This window comes from Exophiala spinifera (genome assembly GCF_000836115.1).
Source record: "Exophiala spinifera strain CBS 89968 unplaced genomic scaffold supercont1.2, whole genome shotgun sequence".
In the NCBI taxonomy this organism is placed as follows: Eukaryota; Fungi; Ascomycota; class Eurotiomycetes; order Chaetothyriales; family Herpotrichiellaceae; genus Exophiala; species Exophiala spinifera.
The window spans coordinates 2,064,115-2,085,858 of NW_015622514.1; the positions used below are offsets into that span (position 1 = coordinate 2,064,115).

General features: G+C 51.5%; 8 protein-coding genes across 8 annotated transcripts; 4 read left to right on the forward strand and 4 right to left on the reverse strand.

Moving 5' to 3' along the window:
* Positions 1–567: 567 nt before the first annotated feature.
* Positions 568–3,491, reverse strand: PV08_03054 (uncharacterized protein; the record flags this gene model as incomplete). The annotated part of the gene is made up of 5 exons (XM_016377411.1): positions 568–1,881; positions 1,934–2,809; positions 2,859–3,078; positions 3,127–3,224; positions 3,321–3,491. The coding sequence occupies 5 exons, from the start codon at positions 3,489–3,491 to the stop codon at positions 568–570; spliced, it is 2,679 nt and encodes an 892-aa protein (XP_016238981.1).
* Positions 3,492–6,823: 3,332 nt separating this feature from the next.
* PV08_03055 (uncharacterized protein) lies at positions 6,824–7,390 on the forward strand (the record flags this gene model as incomplete). The annotated part of the gene is made up of 1 exon (XM_016377412.1): positions 6,824–7,390. One exon carries the CDS (start codon positions 6,824–6,826, stop codon positions 7,388–7,390), a length of 567 nt encoding a protein of 188 aa, XP_016238982.1.
* A 97-nt stretch (positions 7,391–7,487) lies between these two features.
* On the reverse strand, positions 7,488–10,075 carry PV08_03056 (uncharacterized protein; the record flags this gene model as incomplete). The annotated part of the gene is made up of 3 exons (XM_016377413.1): positions 7,488–8,114; positions 8,163–9,926; positions 9,977–10,075. The coding sequence occupies 3 exons, from the start codon at positions 10,073–10,075 to the stop codon at positions 7,488–7,490; spliced, it is 2,490 nt and encodes an 829-aa protein (XP_016238983.1).
* A 638-nt stretch (positions 10,076–10,713) lies between these two features.
* On the forward strand, positions 10,714–12,027 carry PV08_03057 (uncharacterized protein; the record flags this gene model as incomplete). Its single annotated transcript, XM_016377414.1, has 2 exons — positions 10,714–11,150; positions 11,205–12,027. The coding sequence occupies 2 exons, from the start codon at positions 10,714–10,716 to the stop codon at positions 12,025–12,027; spliced, it is 1,260 nt and encodes a 419-aa protein (XP_016238984.1).
* Positions 12,028–12,480: 453 nt separating this feature from the next.
* PV08_03058 (uncharacterized protein) lies at positions 12,481–15,001 on the reverse strand (the record flags this gene model as incomplete). Its single annotated transcript, XM_016377415.1, has 4 exons — positions 12,481–13,532; positions 13,693–14,004; positions 14,066–14,710; positions 14,758–15,001. 4 exons carry the CDS (start codon positions 14,999–15,001, stop codon positions 12,481–12,483), a joined length of 2,253 nt encoding a protein of 750 aa, XP_016238985.1.
* Positions 15,002–16,478: 1,477 nt separating this feature from the next.
* Positions 16,479–17,969, reverse strand: PV08_03059 (uncharacterized protein; the record flags this gene model as incomplete). The annotated part of the gene is made up of 2 exons (XM_016377416.1): positions 16,479–17,861; positions 17,910–17,969. The coding sequence occupies 2 exons, from the start codon at positions 17,967–17,969 to the stop codon at positions 16,479–16,481; spliced, it is 1,443 nt and encodes a 480-aa protein (XP_016238986.1).
* A 625-nt stretch (positions 17,970–18,594) lies between these two features.
* On the forward strand, positions 18,595–19,481 carry PV08_03060 (uncharacterized protein; the record flags this gene model as incomplete). The annotated part of the gene is made up of 3 exons (XM_016377417.1): positions 18,595–19,013; positions 19,066–19,217; positions 19,267–19,481. 3 exons carry the CDS (start codon positions 18,595–18,597, stop codon positions 19,479–19,481), a joined length of 786 nt encoding a protein of 261 aa, XP_016238987.1.
* A 1,534-nt stretch (positions 19,482–21,015) lies between these two features.
* PV08_03061 (uncharacterized protein) lies at positions 21,016–21,701 on the forward strand (the record flags this gene model as incomplete). Its single annotated transcript, XM_016377418.1, has 3 exons — positions 21,016–21,125; positions 21,180–21,307; positions 21,409–21,701. 3 exons carry the CDS (start codon positions 21,016–21,018, stop codon positions 21,699–21,701), a joined length of 531 nt encoding a protein of 176 aa, XP_016238988.1.
* Positions 21,702–21,744: the final 43 nt, after the last annotated feature.

The window sequence follows — 21,744 nt, forward strand, 5'->3', positions numbered from 1 at the left end:
CTCTTGTTGTCCGGCTGCCGGGTGTTCAGAGCAAGTAACGAGGCGACAATGACAAGGTTGAAGGACCTATTGAAGACTCATACAAGTCTACAACTAACGGTGTGGTCTCTCATAGAGACACCTGGCGCATGGCAACTGTTGAATGGTTCTCTGAGCGAGAATGCTCCGTCGTGTTTTGTGCTAACTAACTGAATTTTTGAGACTTGACCAAGTACCTAGAATTACCATCTGATTTCCCCGATTCGCATACGAATACGATAAATGCCATTTAGGTAAGGTACATAGGAGAACCGTCTTGGGAAACTTTAGAAGGCATTGTATGAGTATTGGGATTGGAGGTTGGGATGTTTGAAAATACTACCCAACAACATCTCCTTATACTTTGATTGACGCTGTTCTGCCTCTGATGTGAACCAAACAACCCTACGCACTCTGCATGCGCGCGAGTAAAGTGACTCCCAATGCACCCCAATACCATGAAGTATTCATCATGGCCTATCATCCTCCAGGCGAGATGGCCGGTCCAAATCTAGTCGTTGACTTCGTGCGACCTCACACCTACACATCTCATGAGGTCTTCACCTCGGCACCGGTGACATGCTGTACATCCTCCATCTTATCAGGGGGCGAGCTGCTGCTGTGGAAATTGGAAAATTCGCCAGGGTCGGCACCCGCCATGGTCGGAGATGGCTGAGGTTGCTTGCTCGGTGTCGGAACAGGTTCATTGCTGCTCATCTTCCTCATCTGCTCGGGGCTAGGTCGGAGGTTCTCGATCGGTGGAAGAACAGGTGTGCCGCTGACTGTCCTTTTCTCGGCATGTCCACTTGCCACAGCACTCGCTTGCAGTGTCGGGGACATACTATTCCGCTTCTGGATCATGATGGAAGGAGGCGGGAAGTGTTGGGGGGTAGGTTGCTTCCTTGGTGAAAGTCCGGAGATGGGCTGTGTAGTAGGGGTCTGAGCCTCGTAAGGCTGGGACGAGGCTCGAGGCGTCGCATGGACTTGGCTAGCGACACCGTTTGGCTGAGGCTGCAAGCCGTTCACAGATACACCATTCGTGGCATTTTGACCGAGAGATGGAGATTTCTGAGGGATCCCTGCAACGGGTCCGACGTCCATATTACCCTGAGTAGGAGACATCATCGGACGATTGAACACTGGAGACGGGAGACGGCCAGTACTGTTCGTTGCTTGCCGATTTGCGGGCGACTGTGTTTGCTGGCGAGGCATATCCTGTGCGGATGCCAGATGTCGTTGCTCGTAAGGATAGTTTTGGAATTGATAAGCAGTACCATTGTGAGAAGGCGCATGCGCACTCGGTTGAGGGGGATTTCTAGCGAAGCCATTCCCGACCATATGTGCCGATTGTTGTGGAGGATAGCCAGGCACATATTGAATGAACTGATGAGAGCCGCTGGGCTGTTGGTGCAGACCTGCTGATGGTGATCCTTGCTGCGAAATGCCCGCACCTTGTGGATATTGCTGGGGGAAACCGTTACTCTGAATGTGTCGAGGATGATATGGAGAGCTTGGTGGGCGACTAGACGGCGATGATTGGTGTGCCGGGGATCCATTCATTGTTGAACCTTGGCTGGACGGCCCAGCCGCATTCTGTCTGGGTATTTCAACGCTGGCGAAGCTCGACTTCTGTGGTGACTGTGGTACCGGAAGCGCTGGGCTCGGAGGTGCAGGTGAAGAAGAAGTGCCAACCTTGAACTTGAGTGAGATCTTTGGCTTGTTTGCTTCTGCTTCCTTTCGTCTGCAGTCTCTACAAACAAAGTGGAAATCGTCCTTCTCTGCAGCAGACTTTGAGATATTCAGACACTTACTATGCTGCCATACGCTGCATCGCTCGCAGGCAACACTGTGTGAACCATCGTCCTAGAAGCATGTCAGTAGTGAGCTATGGACATTGAGCAAGAGTGATGCTTACAATATTCTTACCATGGACACCGCAGCCTGAGCAGTCAAAGGTCCATTCTTCCTCGTTGTTGAGATCTTCCAGTTCTTTCTTATTCTTTTCGATGCGCTGTTTGAGATGGCGGTCCGAGCCTCGAATTTCACCCTCCTCGATCTTCTTTTGTTCGATGGCATCTCTAGCAAGTTCTTCCTCCTTGAGAAGTCGTTTGTATTCTCTGTCCCGAATGCGCTGCTCTCGGGTCAACATCCGGAATTGACGTTCTTGTTCCATTTTCTCTTGTCTCTCCATCTCTCGATGGGCAGCGGCGAGGTCAGCTTGCTTTTTCCGCTCGGCCTCGGCTTCTTCGGCTTCGCGTCGTTCGCGGTCATGTTTGTCTGCCAATCGACTCGATCTCTTGGCTCCAACCATTCTTTCCATCATTAGAAGTTCGCGCTGACGCCGCTCGATCTTGCGTCGCTGCTTCTCCTCAGCAGCTTCGATAACTGGTAATACTTCCGAAATAAGACGTTCTCGTAGAAACTTCTCGTTGGGATCTTTAGATCTCTTCAGCGATTCGCATAATTCTCGATAGTCTGTAAGAGTGATGGCAATGCACTCCCACTTGAAACCGCCAAAGGTGTCAATCTCCCAAGGCTCTTGCGTCTTTTCATCGGCCATGTGGCTCTCGTCGTTCCCTTCGTGGTGTTCATCTGCAGTGTCTTCTAACTCAGCCTCCAGCCTTCTCCGTTTACTCTCTCTTCGTCTTGCAGCAATTGCTTTCTTGGAGTTGGCTTTCGGCTTGGCTTTCGGCACTGGTGGCGGGGGAGGGTCTGTCCGACGATAGAATCGATTATCATCCAGCAGGTAGTATTGTCGATCGTCACCGTCATACCCAAACTCCTCGATTCGCTGGTTTTCATCAATAAGATGTTCTGTGTTCGACGGCAGACAAACTTACCCATTCTAGTTGATCGACCTCACGCGGATGGTCGGGCATCTTCTCTCTTATGCGATCGGGATTCCAAAAAGTCCATACCGTCAACTGGTGCAGCACTCTGATCTTGGTGAAAATGTCGAAATCCCGGAATCGCTTTGGGGTCTCTTCTTCACCATAAGGGTTGAGATGGGGTGCCTTGGCCAGATACTGACGCCGCGTATATTCGTCCCAGATGGTATAGCTAAGCCACGTCAGATTCTATCCAAAAATGCAGGATCAAAGCACGTACTCAAGACCACGATGTGACGAGATCCATTTGAGTAGGGTCAAGCCTATTTCTTCGAGTTTTTCGGAGTAACCAGGCTTCAGGCATTCTTCCTCAAAGTCCTGCAAGGGTACCATTAGCCATTCCGTGCATTCAAATTACTCCGCCCCAGTGTGGTAGGTGTCAAGAAATGCATATTCGATGGGTCTGGATCGTACCTCGATGTCAAAGTCTTCGTCGATCTTGATTGCTTTGCCAAATATGAAGATGAACTGCATTATAGAAGCAAATTCCCACATGTTCCGTATTCTCTGCAAGATGGAAGGCCCCGTCTTCTTCTCTTCGGGGGCAGAGGCCTCCATCTCGTCGCGGGTGCGTTTTCGGGGCATAGTGAAGGCGAGGTGATGAGGAGGTACACAGGTATTAGTGGTGATGAGATGGCCCCCCAATCAATGTTAGGCGAACGGCATCAATTCTCAACGCGTAACATATTTGCTGAACAAGGTTAAAATCAAGTTCGGGCTGTTGTGTTGTGGAAGTGAAATCATGGACTGCGGCGTCTCTTCGCTAGAGAACGCGGATTAAATGAGCCAGATTAAGATGCGCGCTTCACGAGAGCCAAGCGTTGGGAGCGCTATCCGCAGCTCTTTAACGCTAGCCTATTTTGGTGATTGAAAGACGCCGCTCTAATCACTGCATGATCCCTTCTCTGCTTTATTCGTGTATCCAGCAACTCATTGCGTCGAAAATGCAGAAGACAAGCACAGTAATAGTGCACAGCCTTGTGGGGTGAACCAGATTGTCTTACACTGCCACACTGCCTGAAAGGACCTGCTGGATCTACAATTGCAACGAACTTCGCCTCGTCGACTAGGGGACCATTGTATCTTTTCCGAGCTTGAATGCCCACTGTCATCACCCCTTGTTCACGATCTCCGACATCTGGCATCCACGCTTCGAACCAGGCTGGGAAAACCTTTGATGTTGCCGTGCTCTCTGTAGAAGCAGAGGTCGGTATGATATCGTCAGACACCTAGTCGACTCTCTGTGTGGTGCTGGCTAGCAGGCTTGCGTTCCTCAAGCGGGTCTAGAAGAAGACTCTAAACGGCCTAGTATCCAATTCTCAAAAACATAATGTAAGGCTGCTTAACCGTGACATGGCTCTGGACCCTGGGGATCTACCGAGTCGCAAATGGAGGACGCAACCTTATAAGTCAACAGACGAAATACAGAGATGTTTCAGCTCCCGAATTCCTTCAATCTCTTGGGTTACGTGACTGAATGAGATCTTTCAATACCACTCCTGGTGTTTACGAACATTCTGAGTCCAAGAGCTAGGGCTTTCGCAGGGGCCTCCCATGATTTCCAGCATTCCTTCAGGATATCGGAAGTGACGGCAGTGACGGCGATACCGACATGAGTGAAAGGATTTGTTGGTCTCGCAAGTGAGCTAGATCCTTTCATCCTTTGCCATTACAACTGGAAGACTGTCTCGGTGGAATGACACTCGAATTTTGTGTGACCGAAGTGGCAAAGATCCCTACACTCCGATGCATTTCCCGGTGTGATCCTACAAGGCCGCGAGGTAATGCTTCTATTTGCTGACATGGCGAAACCAGCTCTTGACACAAATCGACCTCTTCCATTCTCTTCCCTTAGCCTAGCTTGCATTTTCCCATCTATTCCCCTGATCACTGACACCCTTGCACCACCGTGTATGCGCGCTCACTGCCTTCCAGCGCCAGTCAACCTTTCCACCATCGGCACCGTCACCGTCAACATGATCCTCTCCTCGATTGACGATGACGATTCGAACAGCTTCTCAAAGTTTGTAGCGCAAGGCTCCTAGTCACACGGTATGCCACTGCATAGGCTGAGCTGTTATACCAATGATGAGACTTGAAGTTCTCAACCCACCGACTTCGTCACTTCTTTCTGAACTTGACCAACTTATCAAACTCCAGTGTCGTAGTTGTTTCTCCTTTATCTCTGATACTCAGCGGACACTGTCACAGATCTTCCTCGCCATGTACCTACCACCTACGTGGGGAAACAAATTCCTGTTTCACTTGACATTGGAAAGTTCATTTTCTGTTGCGCCTTGGCGAAACCTCGGCGACAATACATCTAAGTAGGTACATACAAGCACCTGACTACATCTAGTACCAAGGCGTCCCCTTCACTGCCGCCTCAACAAAATGACTGTTGATATATCTCATATCTGCAAATTTTGTTCACAATCGGGTACCACACATTTCCCCTAAGACTGCCCAAGCTCGCCGACCGAACTAAAAGTGTGATACACTGGAAAGCAATGAAGGTATAGGGGTAAAATTCCGAGACATCCCCAGTGGGGTGGTTTGCTAACAATTGGTTATCAATTGTTAGCACGGATTTTTTGTCGGGGAGGAGAAAAAAGCAGAGACGGGAGGTTCGAGTCTCGTGGAGCACTGTCTATGCTGATTTTTTTTGATTGGGTTGTTGGTTGAATACTTCACATGACCTGAAACTCTGCGAGACAAGTGAAATGTATCAGGAAGAGTTCTACAAGGAGTCGGCGGGAAACGAGCAATATACCTTCCAAGTTCTGTTCACCGTTATGTTACCTAGTTGAGTGAGGTGGTCAAAACCGTAATCGGTACTCCCGTCTACGTACCATCTTTCATGCAAACTAGCGCTGATCTATTCAATGTAGACTCTTCCTTCATATTGATTCAGCGCATCAGGCACCGAACTGTCGACATTCGTAATCACGGCTCCCAAACTCTGGGATTCTCCTGGGATGTTAGAAGGTTGAGGCTTCCCTGAACGACCAAGGCCTTGTTGTCTCCGCTGCCCGTGTCATAAGTCATCGTCGAGGGGTTCTCAGAGTCCGGCGTCCGCAATGTTCCACATGGGAGCCCGTCCTGGCGTCCCACGCCTGATCTGTCCCGACCCCCGGACACGTCGAACTCCAGGACCGCCTACCTGAGGTACCTTGCAGAGAAGGGATCCTGGGCCAAGGGCAGCCGTAGGAGACAGTCAACCCCTTTTTTCAACAAATCATACGAGTCACCCTGAGGCAGCTACGAAGCGGTTCGACTAGAAATCGAGGGTTTTCCCACATCTTGGATCCAGGAACAAATCTGTCTGATCCCACAGAACTGCTGCCCTCGTTCCCCCCAGCCAAGGACATCTGCTGTTATTCTTCCTGACTGTCCTATATCCGTGCACCTACTTGTTAGACCCTACCAGGCCTTCCTCCGGCTAGATCGACTCAACATGTAGAATTTCCAATGTGATGCTTGCCGCTCATTAACGCTGCTCCGAGTCGTCGGCTTGTACGTAGATAGGAGAGTAAGGGGCAGATAGAGGAGGCGAACGTTGGCTGCGTCTGGCTTTAAAAGCGGCACAGCCTTCTTGACGACGGCTTCGCGAGTTCCATTAGCCGCCAAGCTTCGGGAAAATATCGGATGTTGCCTTGCCTCGACTTGCACGCTTTCCATCGTGATAGATTATCAGTACCTATGTACTTTTAGGTACGGCTTGACTTGTAGGCTGATATCTTTTCGGATCCGTGTCCTCCAAGAAGGCCTACTAAAAGTGAGCTGATCCACTGTGTTTTCACTCAGTTGAGGCGGGCATCCCGAGAATCTAAATCCATTGCCATCATAGACTCTCGATCCGAAGCAATGCGTGGTAACTGATCATTCGTCACCGAGGCCGACGTCGACGACGAGAAATGGCGGAGGCGACTCAAGAAAGGGGGAACCCTACAGCCTTCGAGTTTCCGAAGAGCTACAACTTCCCACCGTTCTTCAGTCCGCAGCCGACGGCGTTGACGAGGCAAGCTCAACTCAAGAAGTGGTCAATCCTGGTCCAGAGGTATTGCAGGCACCACCGAATATTCAAGCTCACCGTCATCGACGCTCTGGACACCCCGCTCTTCAACAATTCTACCCTCAGAAAAAGACTGAGTCTCCAGGACGCCAAGGCCGTCATCGACTTCATGGTAAGCAAGGACGGTGATGAACGAGCCGAATGGCTGGGACTTGAGAAGTCTGAAGCGTGGATCTGGTGGCGGAAACCAGAAGAATGGGCCACTGTCATTGCAGCCTGGGTCGAGGACACAGGCCAAAAGGGCACCGTGTTGACGCTGTATGAACTTGTACAAGGAGAAACAACAGAAAGGCAGGAATTTTACGGGCTAGACATGGAAGTCCTTCGCAAAAGTCTCGCTACTTTGGTAAAGAAGGGGAAAGCTCAAGTTTTTGGCACAGAAGACCAGCAGGGCGTCAAATTTTTCTGACACGGACACATTCATCACAACACCGACATGACTACCTAGCCTTCACAAGCTTCCCTAGTCTTGGATATTCATGGAACTCGTAATCAACATATCTCCGTCACGTCTCGAGCTCATACGGCTGTGTGGGCAGCAATTTTTGAGACATCGCTGTCTCCAATAACCAGTCCGCTGTGACTATACGAGGTACTCTTCGACTGCCTTCGACCATCTCCTTGAATCTTGACCACAAGGATTTATTCTCCTTCCGATCATTGTCGTTACTCAGGAGGTACACATCACCGTTTGCGTCGATGTCAGTACTGGCCTCGCTGTCAGCTCGTCTGGAGGGCACAACTGTTCCCTTTCGGCCGCGCCACAGCCTACATTCACCACCGTTGGCATCCACGATCGTTTTGAAGGTATCGAATCCTCCGCGGATATCTTCCATACAATATATTGTACGGCCTTGAAGCAATTGATTGTGGTTCTTCTGGGCTCGTTCACGAGACAGCCTTAGAGACACACCTAGCTTCTTCTCATTCTCCTTGTCGTTCAGCCTAAACCTTTCCGGATCGAGCAATTCATTGGCTTCTAGACAAGCGTCGATATAGCTAGTTGAGAGAACCATGGGGCCATATGCCAGCGCCGTCACAAATTTCATCGTACGGACAATACGTGGAGCGACAAGATGAGTCGCTCGACTAGGGTCCAGAGTGCACACAATCCCAAGGCTTCGAAGGCGTTTCTGAATAGGTTAGCAACAATCCCTGAAAATAGAGCCTACATCACCTACTTTGTCATTGTCTTCGAGCTTCGCGTGGCCAACCCATTTGTCGTAACTGGATATCACCACGTGCATAGTCGGCGGAGGATTGCCACGTTTGACTTTCTTGGTTTCACTCTCCTCCGTCGTCTCATGGTCCGATGCTTCATCAACAGATCGCTTTCGACTCACCTCTATTCGGCCTTCGTCAGTCTTGCGTCGACCTCCGTAGATGACTCCACCAGCTCGCTTTCGCTCCTTTTCATACAGAAGAATGTCTGGAGTCATCTCATGTAGTCGAGCTGAAGCAACTTCTTTCGACTTCCGACTATTAGTTGTTGACGGTGTAATATTCTCTTTACCGGTGGCGATAAACTTAGTCGGTGCCGGTGTCCGCAGTCTTCCATTTCTTTCGCGAGTATCGATATCATGATTTTGTGCTTGACCCAATTTGCTTGGCGAGGTCGAGTTGTTGTTAACTTGCTGCATGGCCTTTGTATCTGGAACGTCTGTCATCTCGACATCTTCAACCGCAGGGAAGAAATGTCGTTCGAGAACGGTACGATCTAACTGCGTATGGCCCACAACCTCGCCAAGATTCGTCCGCCTTGGGAAATGTGTGTACCTATTGTCAGTTATGCTCTTCATCATCCACTGAGCGTAACTCTCCTCGAGCCAGAGATGGTTGATGATGTGGATGCCCCAGTCTTTTGCGGCAGCACATTTTTCGCTAAGAACATGGGCTGTGATTAGATGGGTGTTGTCTTGTTTCAGCGTCTTGGTGCATTCTGCTCCGGTGGCATAGATCAAGTTTTCGAGATAAGTTCGCGCATCGCCACTATAGTTTGACAGACTGATTTTGAGCCCTGGAAATCCTGGAAGGCCTTTACTTGCGACAGGGTAGTGCAACATGCGCCGCAAAGGAGACGTCCACTCGTCGGTTTGAATTAGATAGTAGAGCCAGGCTAGATTACCAACGTCCTTGCCTGCTCGCGAAGCCGTCCGATACTCGTCGTCGCCGCGGTATTTGCAAATGAACATATCGGCATCCATTACCGAGTTGGTTAGCTTACCTCCACCGGTGGTGATAATGCCGTCCAAGATATCCCTGAGATTGTTGGATATGCGAAGATCTTTTGAAAGCATCACTGTCTTTTTCTTGAAAACTTTGTTCAACTTCCGCGGCCCAACAGGTTCTTGGCCATCTTGAGATGGATCTGGGTTTACTGCACCCTCCACCTGGGTCTTGCGTTTGGCAGCTGGAGCCTTATCCATCGGCCCTTTCAGTATGTCGGGATCTGGCAGCGAATACGGATGTTCATCGATTTTTCTTCCCAGCTTCAAGCAGTCATCCACCCAATGCGGTAAGACAACCTTGGCCTTTAGTTGGCCATCTATCACCCGACGACAGTTGTCCGATTCGACGGAAAGTGCGATAACATGTGTCACCTGACTTGTGAGCTTTATGGAGAAGAGCCCGCCCATGGCAAGGATGCCGCCAGCAATAGCGTCTGCGTCGCCTTCTGGAAGATCTGCAACGCATGCGACTACATCGGACATGAAGTAGCGCGGGTCGGGATTGTATTGGCGGGGGTTTAGCAGTTTATTCTTCGCTAAAGAGTGCGTGACCCAGTTGGGTTTGACCACCGGAATGAAGGCATCGAAGCAGGCATGGTAATCGGGAAAGTCGTATGTGGTAGACACGACGTGCGTGACGCCGTTTAGGTCGAGACTGCTCTCGGGATAGTCATCGAAAATGACTTCTCCATCGTGTAGTCTCAGTTCCCCCGCAAGCTAAATGAATTGATTAGTCTCTGCGGTTATGGTGTCAACTAAGATCTTACCTCTTGGGCCTGTTCGGAACTTAAGCTTGAGGAACGGACAATGATGAAGCTGCACTGAGCGAACATGCCGCGCTTTCTTGTGTGGTCAAGATCGTTCATGTTGGCAGAAGGCGAAGGGCCGGCAAAACTACGAATCAAGTGCCTGCAAGTATTGAAAAACCGGTCATGAACATTTACATCGCTTGAGGAACTGGCTGAATTTGCACTGCGTGGAGGAAGTTGGTGGCGAGTGCAAGTTGCATGGAGCGCAGGCGCGCGTCAAAGAAAGCAATCAACGCGATTGACACGCGCCGGCTATACCAGTCACGTGCTGATACGGAAGTGGCTCTCCGCTCCCTTTCCCGTAGCAGATCCGGACGGGCACTTCGAGTATTCGTACATCACTCGGGGTAGCAGCGATTATTGCAGTCTGCAGTACGACACACCAGATGGGCCTGCGCGAATGTCTGTATACCTATCTACCGTAGGTACCTAGGAAACAAAAGGTGCAATGGGAGCCGCGCTTCTTCATCCCGGCATCAGTCACCACCGAGCGGAAGGGAAACGCCCCATCTACGGAAGACCAATATAGCCTTTCCAACTACCGTTGAACCTCGGCTCTTCTGAATTGCGCGGTCGGAAAACGCACTGCCCACCCTTCACCATAAAGTAAGTGTGCATTTATTTCCAAGCTTGCTTTCTCATAACATGACCGGACAGCGTCAGGCAATCGATGCGCAGCGCTGACCACCTCCACGATGTCCTCCTTTCACATTGTCGAACACAAAATCCCCTGCCAGCACATTCGTGAATACCCACGGGCACTAAGTGGCTCCCAGGAGGACGTATTGCATCTCGCGGTCAAGCAATATATACCCAAAGACAATTCCAACCCTCAACCCGGTGATGTAACAATTATAGGCGCGCATGCCAATGGATTTCCCAAAGAGCTTTACGAACCGTTATGGGACGATATCCACGCAAGGTCAAAAAAGAATGGCTTTCGCATAAGAAGCATATGGATCGCAGACGTCGCGCAACAGGGCCAAAGCAGTGTCCTCAATGAGCAACTGCTAGGCAATGATCCTAATTGGAATGACCATGCACGGGATTTGCTGCATATGATCAACATGAAAAGAGATCTCATGCCCCGGCCATTGGTAGGGATAGGTCACTCGATGGGAGGAAATCATCTGTACGGCTAAATCCTCCTGTCACCCGTGGCACACACATACTAACGCGCACTCAGGGTCAACTTGGCCTACATACATCCCCGGCTTCTCACCACACTCATCCTTATCGACCCCGTGATACAGGTCTATTCCAGCGTTGCGCCCGATGCAGGTCCCAGCCCAGCGCGCTTGTCCACTTTCCGACGGGACGTCTGGCCCTCGAGAAAAGATGCCGCCGAGAGTTTCAAAGCGAGCAAGTTTTACCAAGCGTGGGATCCCCGAGTCCTCGACCGCTGGGTCCAGCACGGCCTTCGTGACATGCCGACTTTAATCCACCGAGAAGGGCCGCCGAAGGTCACCCTGACAACTCCTCTTCACCAAGAGGTCTTCACCTTCCTTCGCCCAAACTACGAAGGCTACGGATGGGAGGGCAAACCCGTCAATCGCAAGACCCATCCAGATTTAAATCCCTCGTTACCAGCGATCTCCCCATTCTACCGAGCGGAAGGCCCTCAGGCGTTTTTCCGCCTGGAGGAGCTTCGACCAAGCGTGTTGTACATATTCGGAGGCAAGTCTGATGTCGGCACACCCGAGGCGTGCAAAGCCAAGATGGATCACACCGGGGTTGGCGTTGGAGGTAGCGGTGGAGCACCGGCCGGCCGCGTGCGGAGCGTCCTGTTTGAAGATATCGGTCACTTGATTGCAATGGAAGCCGTCGACAGAACTGCCGACCACAGCTCTGCATGGCTAGGAAGCGAAATCAAGTTGTGGAAAGAAGCGGAGGCGGAGCATGAGCGAACGTGGAACGCAAAATCACTGGTCGAAAAGCAGACGGTCGATGAGGAGTGGAAGAAGATGATGGGGGGTCCGCTGCGCAAGCCTAAGAAGACGAAACTGTGATGTGATGTCGGCGATTGTAGACACCACCTGCTGGGTTGGTTGGTCTTTTTTTTGGAGAATGTAGATAGATACTTTTAGAAACCGTGTCCGGCAGCTCTTCTTGCGCGTCTCACATCTTACCTCACCAGCGCGCATATAGAGAGCATGTTTGCACTATACTGTGGTGATGCTGGACTGGGGGATATGATACATTACTCGTATAGACGAGACCGCTGAAAAAGCGACGGCGTCATGATACTTTGTCAACTGGGAATACACCATGAGTATACCGAAAGAGGGAGGTCGTGAAATCGTTTCATTCGTGTGGCGTGGGACAGACCGCGACACCACTTGGGTGCATACTGCGTACGTATATGTATATATAATATATATAATATATACCTGGGTATTGTTGATACGTTGAAATCCTGCGCCTCTCTTCCAATCAACCAGCCCAAGTGACGCGCGCCCTTTTCAAAGGCTCATCCTCCTTGCCCTCGCACCCAAAGTCGACCTCCGTGCCCGCACCTCGGTCGCCCGCTCGGTGTTGTCCCGTCGTTGCAGCAGTGGCACCCTCTCCTCCGGGGACGACAGCCCGTTGTATCGTCCGGGGGGCATGGGCCCCCTCCTGTAGCCCAGGCCTTCGCTCTCGTCGACCACGTCGATGTGCAGTATCTCCCCGTCGTCGGCGGCGCCGCTCGGAGGCATGGCGCCGCCGGAGTTTCTGACGCCGTAGATGAGTCTGTAGTTGCCGAGCTTCTCGGCGATCTCGTCGCCGGTCAAGAGACAGCCGGCGTCGCCCAGGCGGTCGACGACGGGCCGCAGCAGCCTGGCGGTGGAGAGGTGGCTCGTGTCCTTGATGACGGCCTTGTTCGCAAACCCCACGACGGCGCATAGGATCACGAACTGCGCCACGGGGATGCCGCCGAGGATGGCGCCGGCGTACTTCCACTTGACGTTCAGAAACTGCGCGGGCGCCGGCCCGTAGCCCGTGACGTTCAGCCTGGGCGCGCCGGAGTCCATGGCCGCGATCGCGCCCGCGGTGAATCGCATGACCAGGTCCGCCATGCCGAGCTCGGTGTAGTTCCCGGGCGGACTCCAGATGGAATCCGCAGGGTACACGACCATCTGCAGGTCGCTGGCGAGTGAGCCGTCCGTATTCTCGATCTGCACCCCGGACCAGCCGATGGCGCCCGCGAGGTACTGGGACTGGACGTCGGGGAGCTCGTACTTGGCCGGGTCGACGTACTCGTCGACGTTCGAGACCTGCGAGACGTACGACTTGCAGCTGAAGAAACGCGGCACCGGCACGTCGTCTGTGTTGTTGTCGGCGCTCTGGAGCGCGTAGACTTGGGTGCACCGGTCGCCGCAGGACGTCATATTGGCCAACCATGTCGTTGCGCCGGTCGCGACGTCGTTGATGGTCCACGTGTTGTTGTACCCGTCGTCGTCAACCCACGTCACGTCCCACATTGTGTCGATGTCGTCGGAGTCGAAGCCTGCATAGCCGCCTGCGACCACCTTGTCTAAACGAATCGGAATCAGGTCAGCCCTCTTGATTCTTTGCTGAGAAACAATCCATGATGGATGACTTTCTCGAAGTTTGGTTTCAATCCTATCCCTAAATGAAAGAAACTCACACGTCTTGACATTGTTTCAAACCAAAAAACAAAGAGGCGAACTTACGTTCTTGGCATTCCGCTGTACAATTGACAGTGCGATCGGTGACGGTGTTCAAGGAGTTAGCAAGCGGAGACTGGTCGACAAAGCGGTACCAGTATGCGGTAAATTCCTCGTTTCTATAAACAGCTTGCGTAAAGCCCGTGCCATCTTCGTCAAAAGAGTCGAAGAAGACCGGGTAGTCTTGACCTGTTATTCCCCACGTGTTGGATGTTGAGAATTGCGCAAACTGAGCCGTGGAGCTGCTAAGGTCGTCTCCGAATAGATCCTGTGTGGCGGCGTTCCCGATGTAGGATAAGTCGACGATGCTGACATTTCCTAAAAAGGGTATTTCGTCAGTAACGAGACGTGCGAATTGAGACGTGGACTATTGCCTTACCATACGTCAATCGCACTAACTCAGACGAGATATCTATAGAGTAAGTAAGACCGAGAAGGGCAGTAAAGACCTGCAGAGCAAGGTTGACCGTGATGTAAAGGAAAGCCATCACTTGGGTTTTGTTCGGGTACCACTGATTTGGCGTTCGACCTGCCCAAAGGAGACGGAGCGTCTGGGTTTGGCTGTCGCAATTCATGACAAGTTCAAAGTCCTGGAGAGACCGGTAGCTGGAAGCCAGGAACCTCCACCGCATCATTTGAGCGAAACATTTTAGAGACGAAGCAAGGCTGAGACCTAGACAGATGGATAGACCAGTAACTAAGGCGTTGAAGACATGCTTCGTCGTCGAAGTAACGCCCGTGTTGAAAGTTGTAAACCCGTAAAGTATGGCAGCAAGGCCTGCGCAGATAATGGCGGTCATGAGCCATTGAAAACTGCTGTTGACAAACAGCCTCCTGCGCTGCCGACGAGGGTCAAAGTATCGTACAGTGTCTGACGGCGGCGGCGCTGTCCCAGATTTCTCGGAAAATTCATGTTCCCAAGGAGCAGCGACTTTCGGGACACTGAAGTGCGAGACTGCCTTTCTCGAGTAAGACCAGACGGACGACGCAGCCCTGAATAGCGAGCTCCTTGTTCGTTGGCGCTCTGGGTGCAAGTCAGCACGAACACAAACGTGACAGTATGGCACCTACGAGCAGGCGGACGGGAGAGGTTTCCCTCAGATCCAGCGTAGGCTTGACTGTCTGTGACAGTCCCTTTGGCAGCTTTATTCAGAATTGAGCTGAGGCTACCATTACTGCTTTGTGAGGGCAATGGTTCAGATGGCCGAGGGTTAATCGTGTTGGAGAATTGAATGGGCTCTTCGGGAGGGAGCTGCCCGGCCAACCCAGTGTTGGCTATCCGAGGATTGAGCCGCGAGTATCGTGAGGAAGTCATCGGACCCAAAAGGCAATCCTGTGCTGCTTCGGTCCGAGAGATTCAGAGATAGAGAGCGCAACTGAGTACCAAAGGTGGCACTACACCAGGCTCATAGGAGTAGAATGCGGGATACACATTATGTACCCTGGCGCATCTTCGCCTGGAAGGATTTATCTGAGGGAGAGCCAGTGCCTCCAGCGCCCTTTAGAAGCAGTGACAATACGAGACCAGTCCGCAGTTTTTCGACCCCTGGTTGATTAAGAAACACACTAGGCCGTATTACGGGCTATAAAGGCGTGAACTGGACCTCTCAAATGCCCCATCTCGTTGGATTTTGGATGAGGTACAACATAATATGTTGAGCCGCGTGGGGGCCGTAAGCATTGCGATCACTGAATTGCCATCAGCATCAGAGTCCAGGTTGCGCAACGTACCAGACTGTAAGGACTCAGGAGACCGCGTCACCCATGTATCTTCTGCATGGTGCCATCGATTTCTGCGGAAATGCAACACCAGCGGAAATGGTGCATTTGCCCAGAAGCAGCACGATAGTCCCCGGTAGCGGCGATAGGATGACTTGAGACAGGCTGGTGAGGCTTCGAAGGGACAGCCCTACAGTGTACAAGAGCCGCCACCATGCACTAAATTTGTCCGAGCCACGCCAGAACGTTGATTACTCACCTATGGCTCACTAGCCTGGATCCTTGTCTTCGGCTGCCAAGGTGTGATACAAGTGTGATGAGGCACGGTCACCAGAGAGACCTTCTGTGAGGTTGCCATGTTGAGTCCCTCCGGTTGTAGGATACTAGCATCCTGTCCTAGCGCACAATCGTCAACAGTAGAGACGAGGATAACAACGGTCGAAGTCGTGGTCGAACATAACAATAACTCTGGGTTGGCCACACTGCGAGCCCGTCAACGACAACTTGACACGCGGACGAGCGAGATTGAAGGGGACCCCAAGGGGAGCCGCGAACAGCCACTCAGCGCTAATGAGGCGACGCATGAATCCTTGCCAAAATTGACTTGGGCAGCCTTTGGTACGGAGTCCTGAGTCCATCTTTTTTGTACTCGACTTGCATCACATCCTCCTAGGCAGGATGTGCTGTTGAACACGGATCTAATCATCTTCGTGTGAGAGTCAGAATCTGAGATCACGACTCTATGCCTGATTAGCAACAAGATCACAATATCATCCTCCCGCTAATATTGCAAAACATAGGCTTCCATCGTATTCCTCCATTTGGCTCGATGTCCTTCTTCTTTCTCCAGCTTCAATGATTATCCTGGCTAGAATTACTCCGCGCGGCCAGTGCCCGCCAAGAATCAATCGGCACTGGGTCTGACAGCACCATGTCAAGGTCGCCTCCCTAACATCCAAACGTCGACAGAGCCCTCCACTCCACTGCACTGGGTTTATGCCAGGTTGTGGGTTGCTCTCCACACAACTTGTCCTAAGACATTCTGTATTGTGTGCTGGAGGAGTGACTCGTCCCTACGCAGCAAACGCATAACTTCCCAGTATGCAATAGACTGACCAAGGCGGGATGTTCTCTCCACTTTCCAGCAACTTGCTGATTCGTTGAGCATGTAGAATACCAGGATTGCTCGCCATTGATCTTAGTTGGTTGAGAACCCATGGAAGGATGTTCGTCTCGGGATTGGCGTACCTAGCCGCCATATAGTAGGGGAACAGCAGAGTGTAACAATGAAGTCTACGGATGGGGGAGAAGTCATCCTTCTTGTCCACAATATGCTCGGCGCCGGCGAACTGAGGACCAGCAGCACAAATCTCCTTGGCCATCGCGTCAATGATCTGAGACGCAAACCGTCCACATCTGGCGTTATACTCAGCATCTTCGCCGTCCCCAGCCATCTCTGTATACAACGTCCTGATAGACTCGTTCAGGCAAATTCTCATGATTCGGATGACATTGCAGGTCTGGGCAACGAAGTAGTCTGGGTAAACGTCGTAATATGGCTCAAGCACATCGGCGGACTGCTTGTCGAGGTTGATTCTGTGGCGAATCCAAGACGCTGGCAAGTTGTCCGCTAGCACTTTAAATTTGTGGTCAAGCTGTTTTGCAAGCTTGATTTTCTCAGTGTTCGACATGGCATTGCGGTCCATTTCGGCTCGAAGTAGGGTATATTCCATCACAAGACCCGTTACCTGCCATTTTGGATCAGTATCGTCAATATGCGAGGCAACCTCTTGACGCAATCGAAGCAAGGCTACTGGAGCAGGTTCACCCGCTCCAACACAGCTGATCAACATGTTTGTGAAAAGGCGCACCGACAAACGCCGCCCGACGTAAGTCTGAAATTGCTGCCGCTTTCGATATTTGAACAATGCCAAAGCTCCCCTGACGTGGGACATCCATGCTTCGGATGATCTTGGATCATTGTTCATTATCTTCTCATACAGGTCCAGAAAGAGGATGGAAAGTAGTGTCGAATCACTTGCTATCTGTTGGGGCGACCTCAGAGCACTGTTGACAAGAGGTAAAGCCGACAGATACTTCTGACGCGCAAGTGATGAAGCCTCGGGTAAAGCATATTGAAAATGGAAAAAGGCTAAACTGACTGCATCAACACTAGCAGTTAGATGCCGCTCTGGTGAAGCGCGGGTGTCGATACGTTCGAGGACATCATATGTCCTGCCCATGCCGATCACATAGTGGGAGAAGAAGGCGCTCTTGGCCTTCTCATCTAGCGGTATCCGAATCCTGGGCGGGATGGTTTTATGCACGCCGACCATGGCTCTTTGCCGCGTCGCCTCGCTTTCATCTTGGATCCTGAGCTGGTTTGGGTCACGATAGCCTCCACACACTAAGCCTGCCCTCACACACTGGCCGCAAGCCTGGCTACGAAGATCACACTAGAAGGAATTAGCAAGTGGGAGGCCAATCGCGGAACGACCCCTTACCCGGAGCTTTCTTCTCCTGCAGTGAGCACAGGCTCTTGACGGTTTACCAACATAGACCATGAGAGTTCGCAAGGACTGCCGGCACACAATTGTGGGGGCAGGATGTGTGGCCACAGCTCAGGGTCCCTGATCTCACGAAGGGGGGAATGCGCCTCTCCTTTGCATTCGTAGACTAAGATTGTTGGGTATTCGAGAAGTTGCGTGGGAAAAGGTGCCCATCGTGTGTTGCAACGATCCGAGTGAAGTCGAGATGGCGGTTACGACTGTTAGAAACTTTGTTGCGCATGGGTCAAAACGCCACAGATGCCGCCTGTACGAACTAGTCCTAACATGGAAGGACTTACGGCCGCTTAGCGTCATTTCTCGTGCACAACTTCGTTAAGACCGAAATACAACTTCGTCCACCTCTGGTTCTTGTCGAGTTTATGCATGCGCCAGTCGCAGGCTCATGATCTGTCCTAAACCCGATGGAAGATCTCAGAAAAGTTGGCAAGTATTTACTTAGACCTTCAGCCGCCTCCTGGACAGAATAAAATGCTCTCACACCCAGAACCATTCTTGTATCTGCTCCTTGAGACCAACCATACGTCTTTGACTTGAAGCTGGCTACTACCTGGCATCCAGGAATCGTACTTACACTGTAGCCAACGGATCATCTCCTCCTTGTCTTGATCGCCGGTCAAGTATGGCTTTTCCCTTTAAACATGTCTTGATGGTCGGAGCCACTGCCGGCATTGGCGCAGCAATGGCAGACCGACTGGTTGCCGAGGGGGTCAAAGTCATTGCTGCCGGCCGTAGACAGGATCGACTCGATGCATTTGTGCGAAAGCATGGCTCGGATAAAGCCAGCGCGGCCCGGTTTGACCTCAGCGACAGCAAAAACATGGATACTTTTGTATCCGACGTCACCAAGACCTACCCAGACCTAGACTGTGTCTTCCTCAATGCTGGTGTCCAAAGTGTTTTCAATCTCACCGAGCCAGAGACATTCAACCCGTCTACTTTTCATTCTGAGATTTTGGTCAATTTCTCATCCTTTGTTGACCTCACGTTGAAGTTGTTGCCGTTCTTGAAGAACAAAAACTCTGAGACTGGCTTGATTTAGTACGTGGACACTCTCTCAGCACGCGCAGATGCAGACTTCTGACATCATCAGCACCGGATCCAATCTGGCAATCGTACCAGCTGCGAATCTACCGGCATACTCAGCGTCAAAGGCGGCTTTGAATGCTTTTGTTCTCTGCCTACGGGAGCAGCTGAGAGACACGTCGGTGAAAGTGATTGAGCTTTCTCCTCCACCAGTTCAAAGTAAGTGCTAGCCTGGTGCTGTTGCCTTGTCCGTAGTTAATGTTGCCAGCCGAGTTACACGACTATATGGGCGAAGAGAAAGGACGAAATCTCGGTATGCCCGTTGACAAGTTCACCGATATCGCGTACAAGGGTCTGGTTTCGGGAAGAGATCAGATCATCATCGGCGCAGTCGGGCCCGAAGAGACATTCCACGAAATTGTTGATAAGAGGAGGACTGCGTTCGAGAATTTGGCAAAGATAATGCGAGTCCCTCAGATGTGATGATCATCCCGCGAGAGAGAGCGATTCCATGGCCGAATTTCGGGTTTCAAGAGACTTGTCCTTGCCTCTCGTACGGAAATGGACAGAAGTCCCAATTCGTCTCCTTCGCATTCGATATCATGCGCCATACTGTTGAGATCAGCGCTTTTTTCAATTATATTCCGTGTCAAGTACGGATATGCAATTGATGGTCTGCGGGTGGTTTTTTTGCTTTGGCGGCAAAGGGGATTGACCGACTGGAGATGGAAAAATTGTATCTTTAGCCTGTCCGGAGGGAAACTTCTCAATACAGTGGAGTGCTACAAATGGGTCTAGCAAAATTGTTTCTTGACCGTTCGTTAACTGTGCTTGGAGCTTGACTAACGCAGCTCACGAGGCTTGTATGGGGTCCCCCTGAATGGAGCATTGAGTTACGGAAATATTCGACTGGTTTCCACCACGCTGCGGCCCTCGTCCTGCCAAACAGCGACATTTCAGCATCTTCAAACGATCCCATGGCTCTTCTAGAGCGCAGAAAATCAAGGGGACGAAAGTCACCCTCCGGCAGCTCAACTCGGCGGGATTTTTTTCTACTCGGTACTCAATCTCCGTACTCTTACGAGTACATTACTGTACGAAAAGGGGAAGCTGGTGCCCTACTAGTTAGTTCGTACTGTACCTGGCCGCGGGGACGAGTCTCCTGGTTACTTAAGGCAACTTCGGTTACTAGTGGCCGCGGCTAGGAGACTTAGAGGAAAATCTCGCTTCGGCTCGAAATGACCCTTGCTTCAATTTCTACAATACGGAGTGCGCGGAGTCTATTGACTTTGACTTCGTGTAGTGTGTATGCGTCCTTCCGTGAATTCTGTCAAACTTATACATCACACCCTTGGATCTGCTCTTTGGGCCGCAAACACGAGCATAGCTCATCAACAAAACAGCAGTCTGCACGGAGGTTCTATCCATCAGACTTATCACACAGCCGGATGCGGTCCACTCACGCCACAAACAAGCCGTACGACCTTCTTTCGTGTTGCTACACCGCGTACCCAGAACAAACATGTCTCAAAACAGTGGCGCACATTCAAGTCGACAGAAGTGGACATCCAAGAATCAGCTAAATAAAGATTCTAGGTCTCCCCATGGGTCGCCGGACGCTTGCTTGTCTTTCCGACTCGACTGGTCGACTGTCCGAAATATCCACCTCCATATGAATGCCGCCACTGACCAGGCAAGGCTCTCCCTCCCCAACGAGACAATCAACCTGAAGGCCGGGGTGCATGGTAGTGCATTGAACGGGATCTACCATGATCCATTTCGGGGTCACGAACGGAGTATCCGTGCTCTAAGTCGTACTAGGTAGGACCTGGGGCAGACTGTCCCCATATCTGTATTTGAACTACTTGTTGCGCCTCCTCGTCCTGGTGGTACAAGTACCCGGTCGTCAGCGTTCTCTCAAATCCCTCCTTCAAGCTCTTCTTGTCGTTCGTTGTTATCACACCTTGCCACTGGTTCATCTGCCGCATTCTCAGCACTCTCAGCAGCTTCAGTCAACATGCAGCTTTCAATCATCCTTCTGGCCTCGATTGCTTCCCTGGCTGCGGCTCAAACGGCAACCTCCACAGCTAGCTCGCCCGCAGCTTCGTCGAGCTGTGCCGCTCAAAAGTAGGCAACACAGGTGCTCGTTGCTCCAAGACAAATGATACTGATAAGCAACAGCATCCTTGACGCTTGCAAGACCACCATCCAAGGCCAGATCAATTCCTGCGATGCCACCGACTATTCATGTCTATGCACACAGTACGGGAACCTGTTGACGTGTTACAACAACTGCCCCAATGACCCAGGTATGTTCAAAGTGAAAGAGCAGACATAACCACATACGTGACTTTGGCCCCGAGCGGCCACTGCATGTGTCATGTTGCCAGCAGGGCTGATATCCTTCTAGGCGTTGGGACAGTTCAGCAACAAAGAACACAGAATTGCAACGCGGCCTCAGTGTATGGTACCACAACCACTTTAGGTACTGCCACTTCCTCGAGCGGATCGACCAGCGCCACCTCGACCGAGTCATCCTCCGAAACTGCGGTTCAGACAGGCTTTGCAAGTGCCTCCGAGACCGGTGCATCAGCCAGTGCCAGTGCATCCGGATCGTCCTCGACCGATAACGCATCTGTCCGAACGGAGGTCGGCAAAGGCCTGGTGGTGCTGGCTATCGCTGGATTTGGGCTTGTCCTGTAGAGGCATACTGCTGAGGTTAATAGTCTCAAACGGAGCGAGTGGG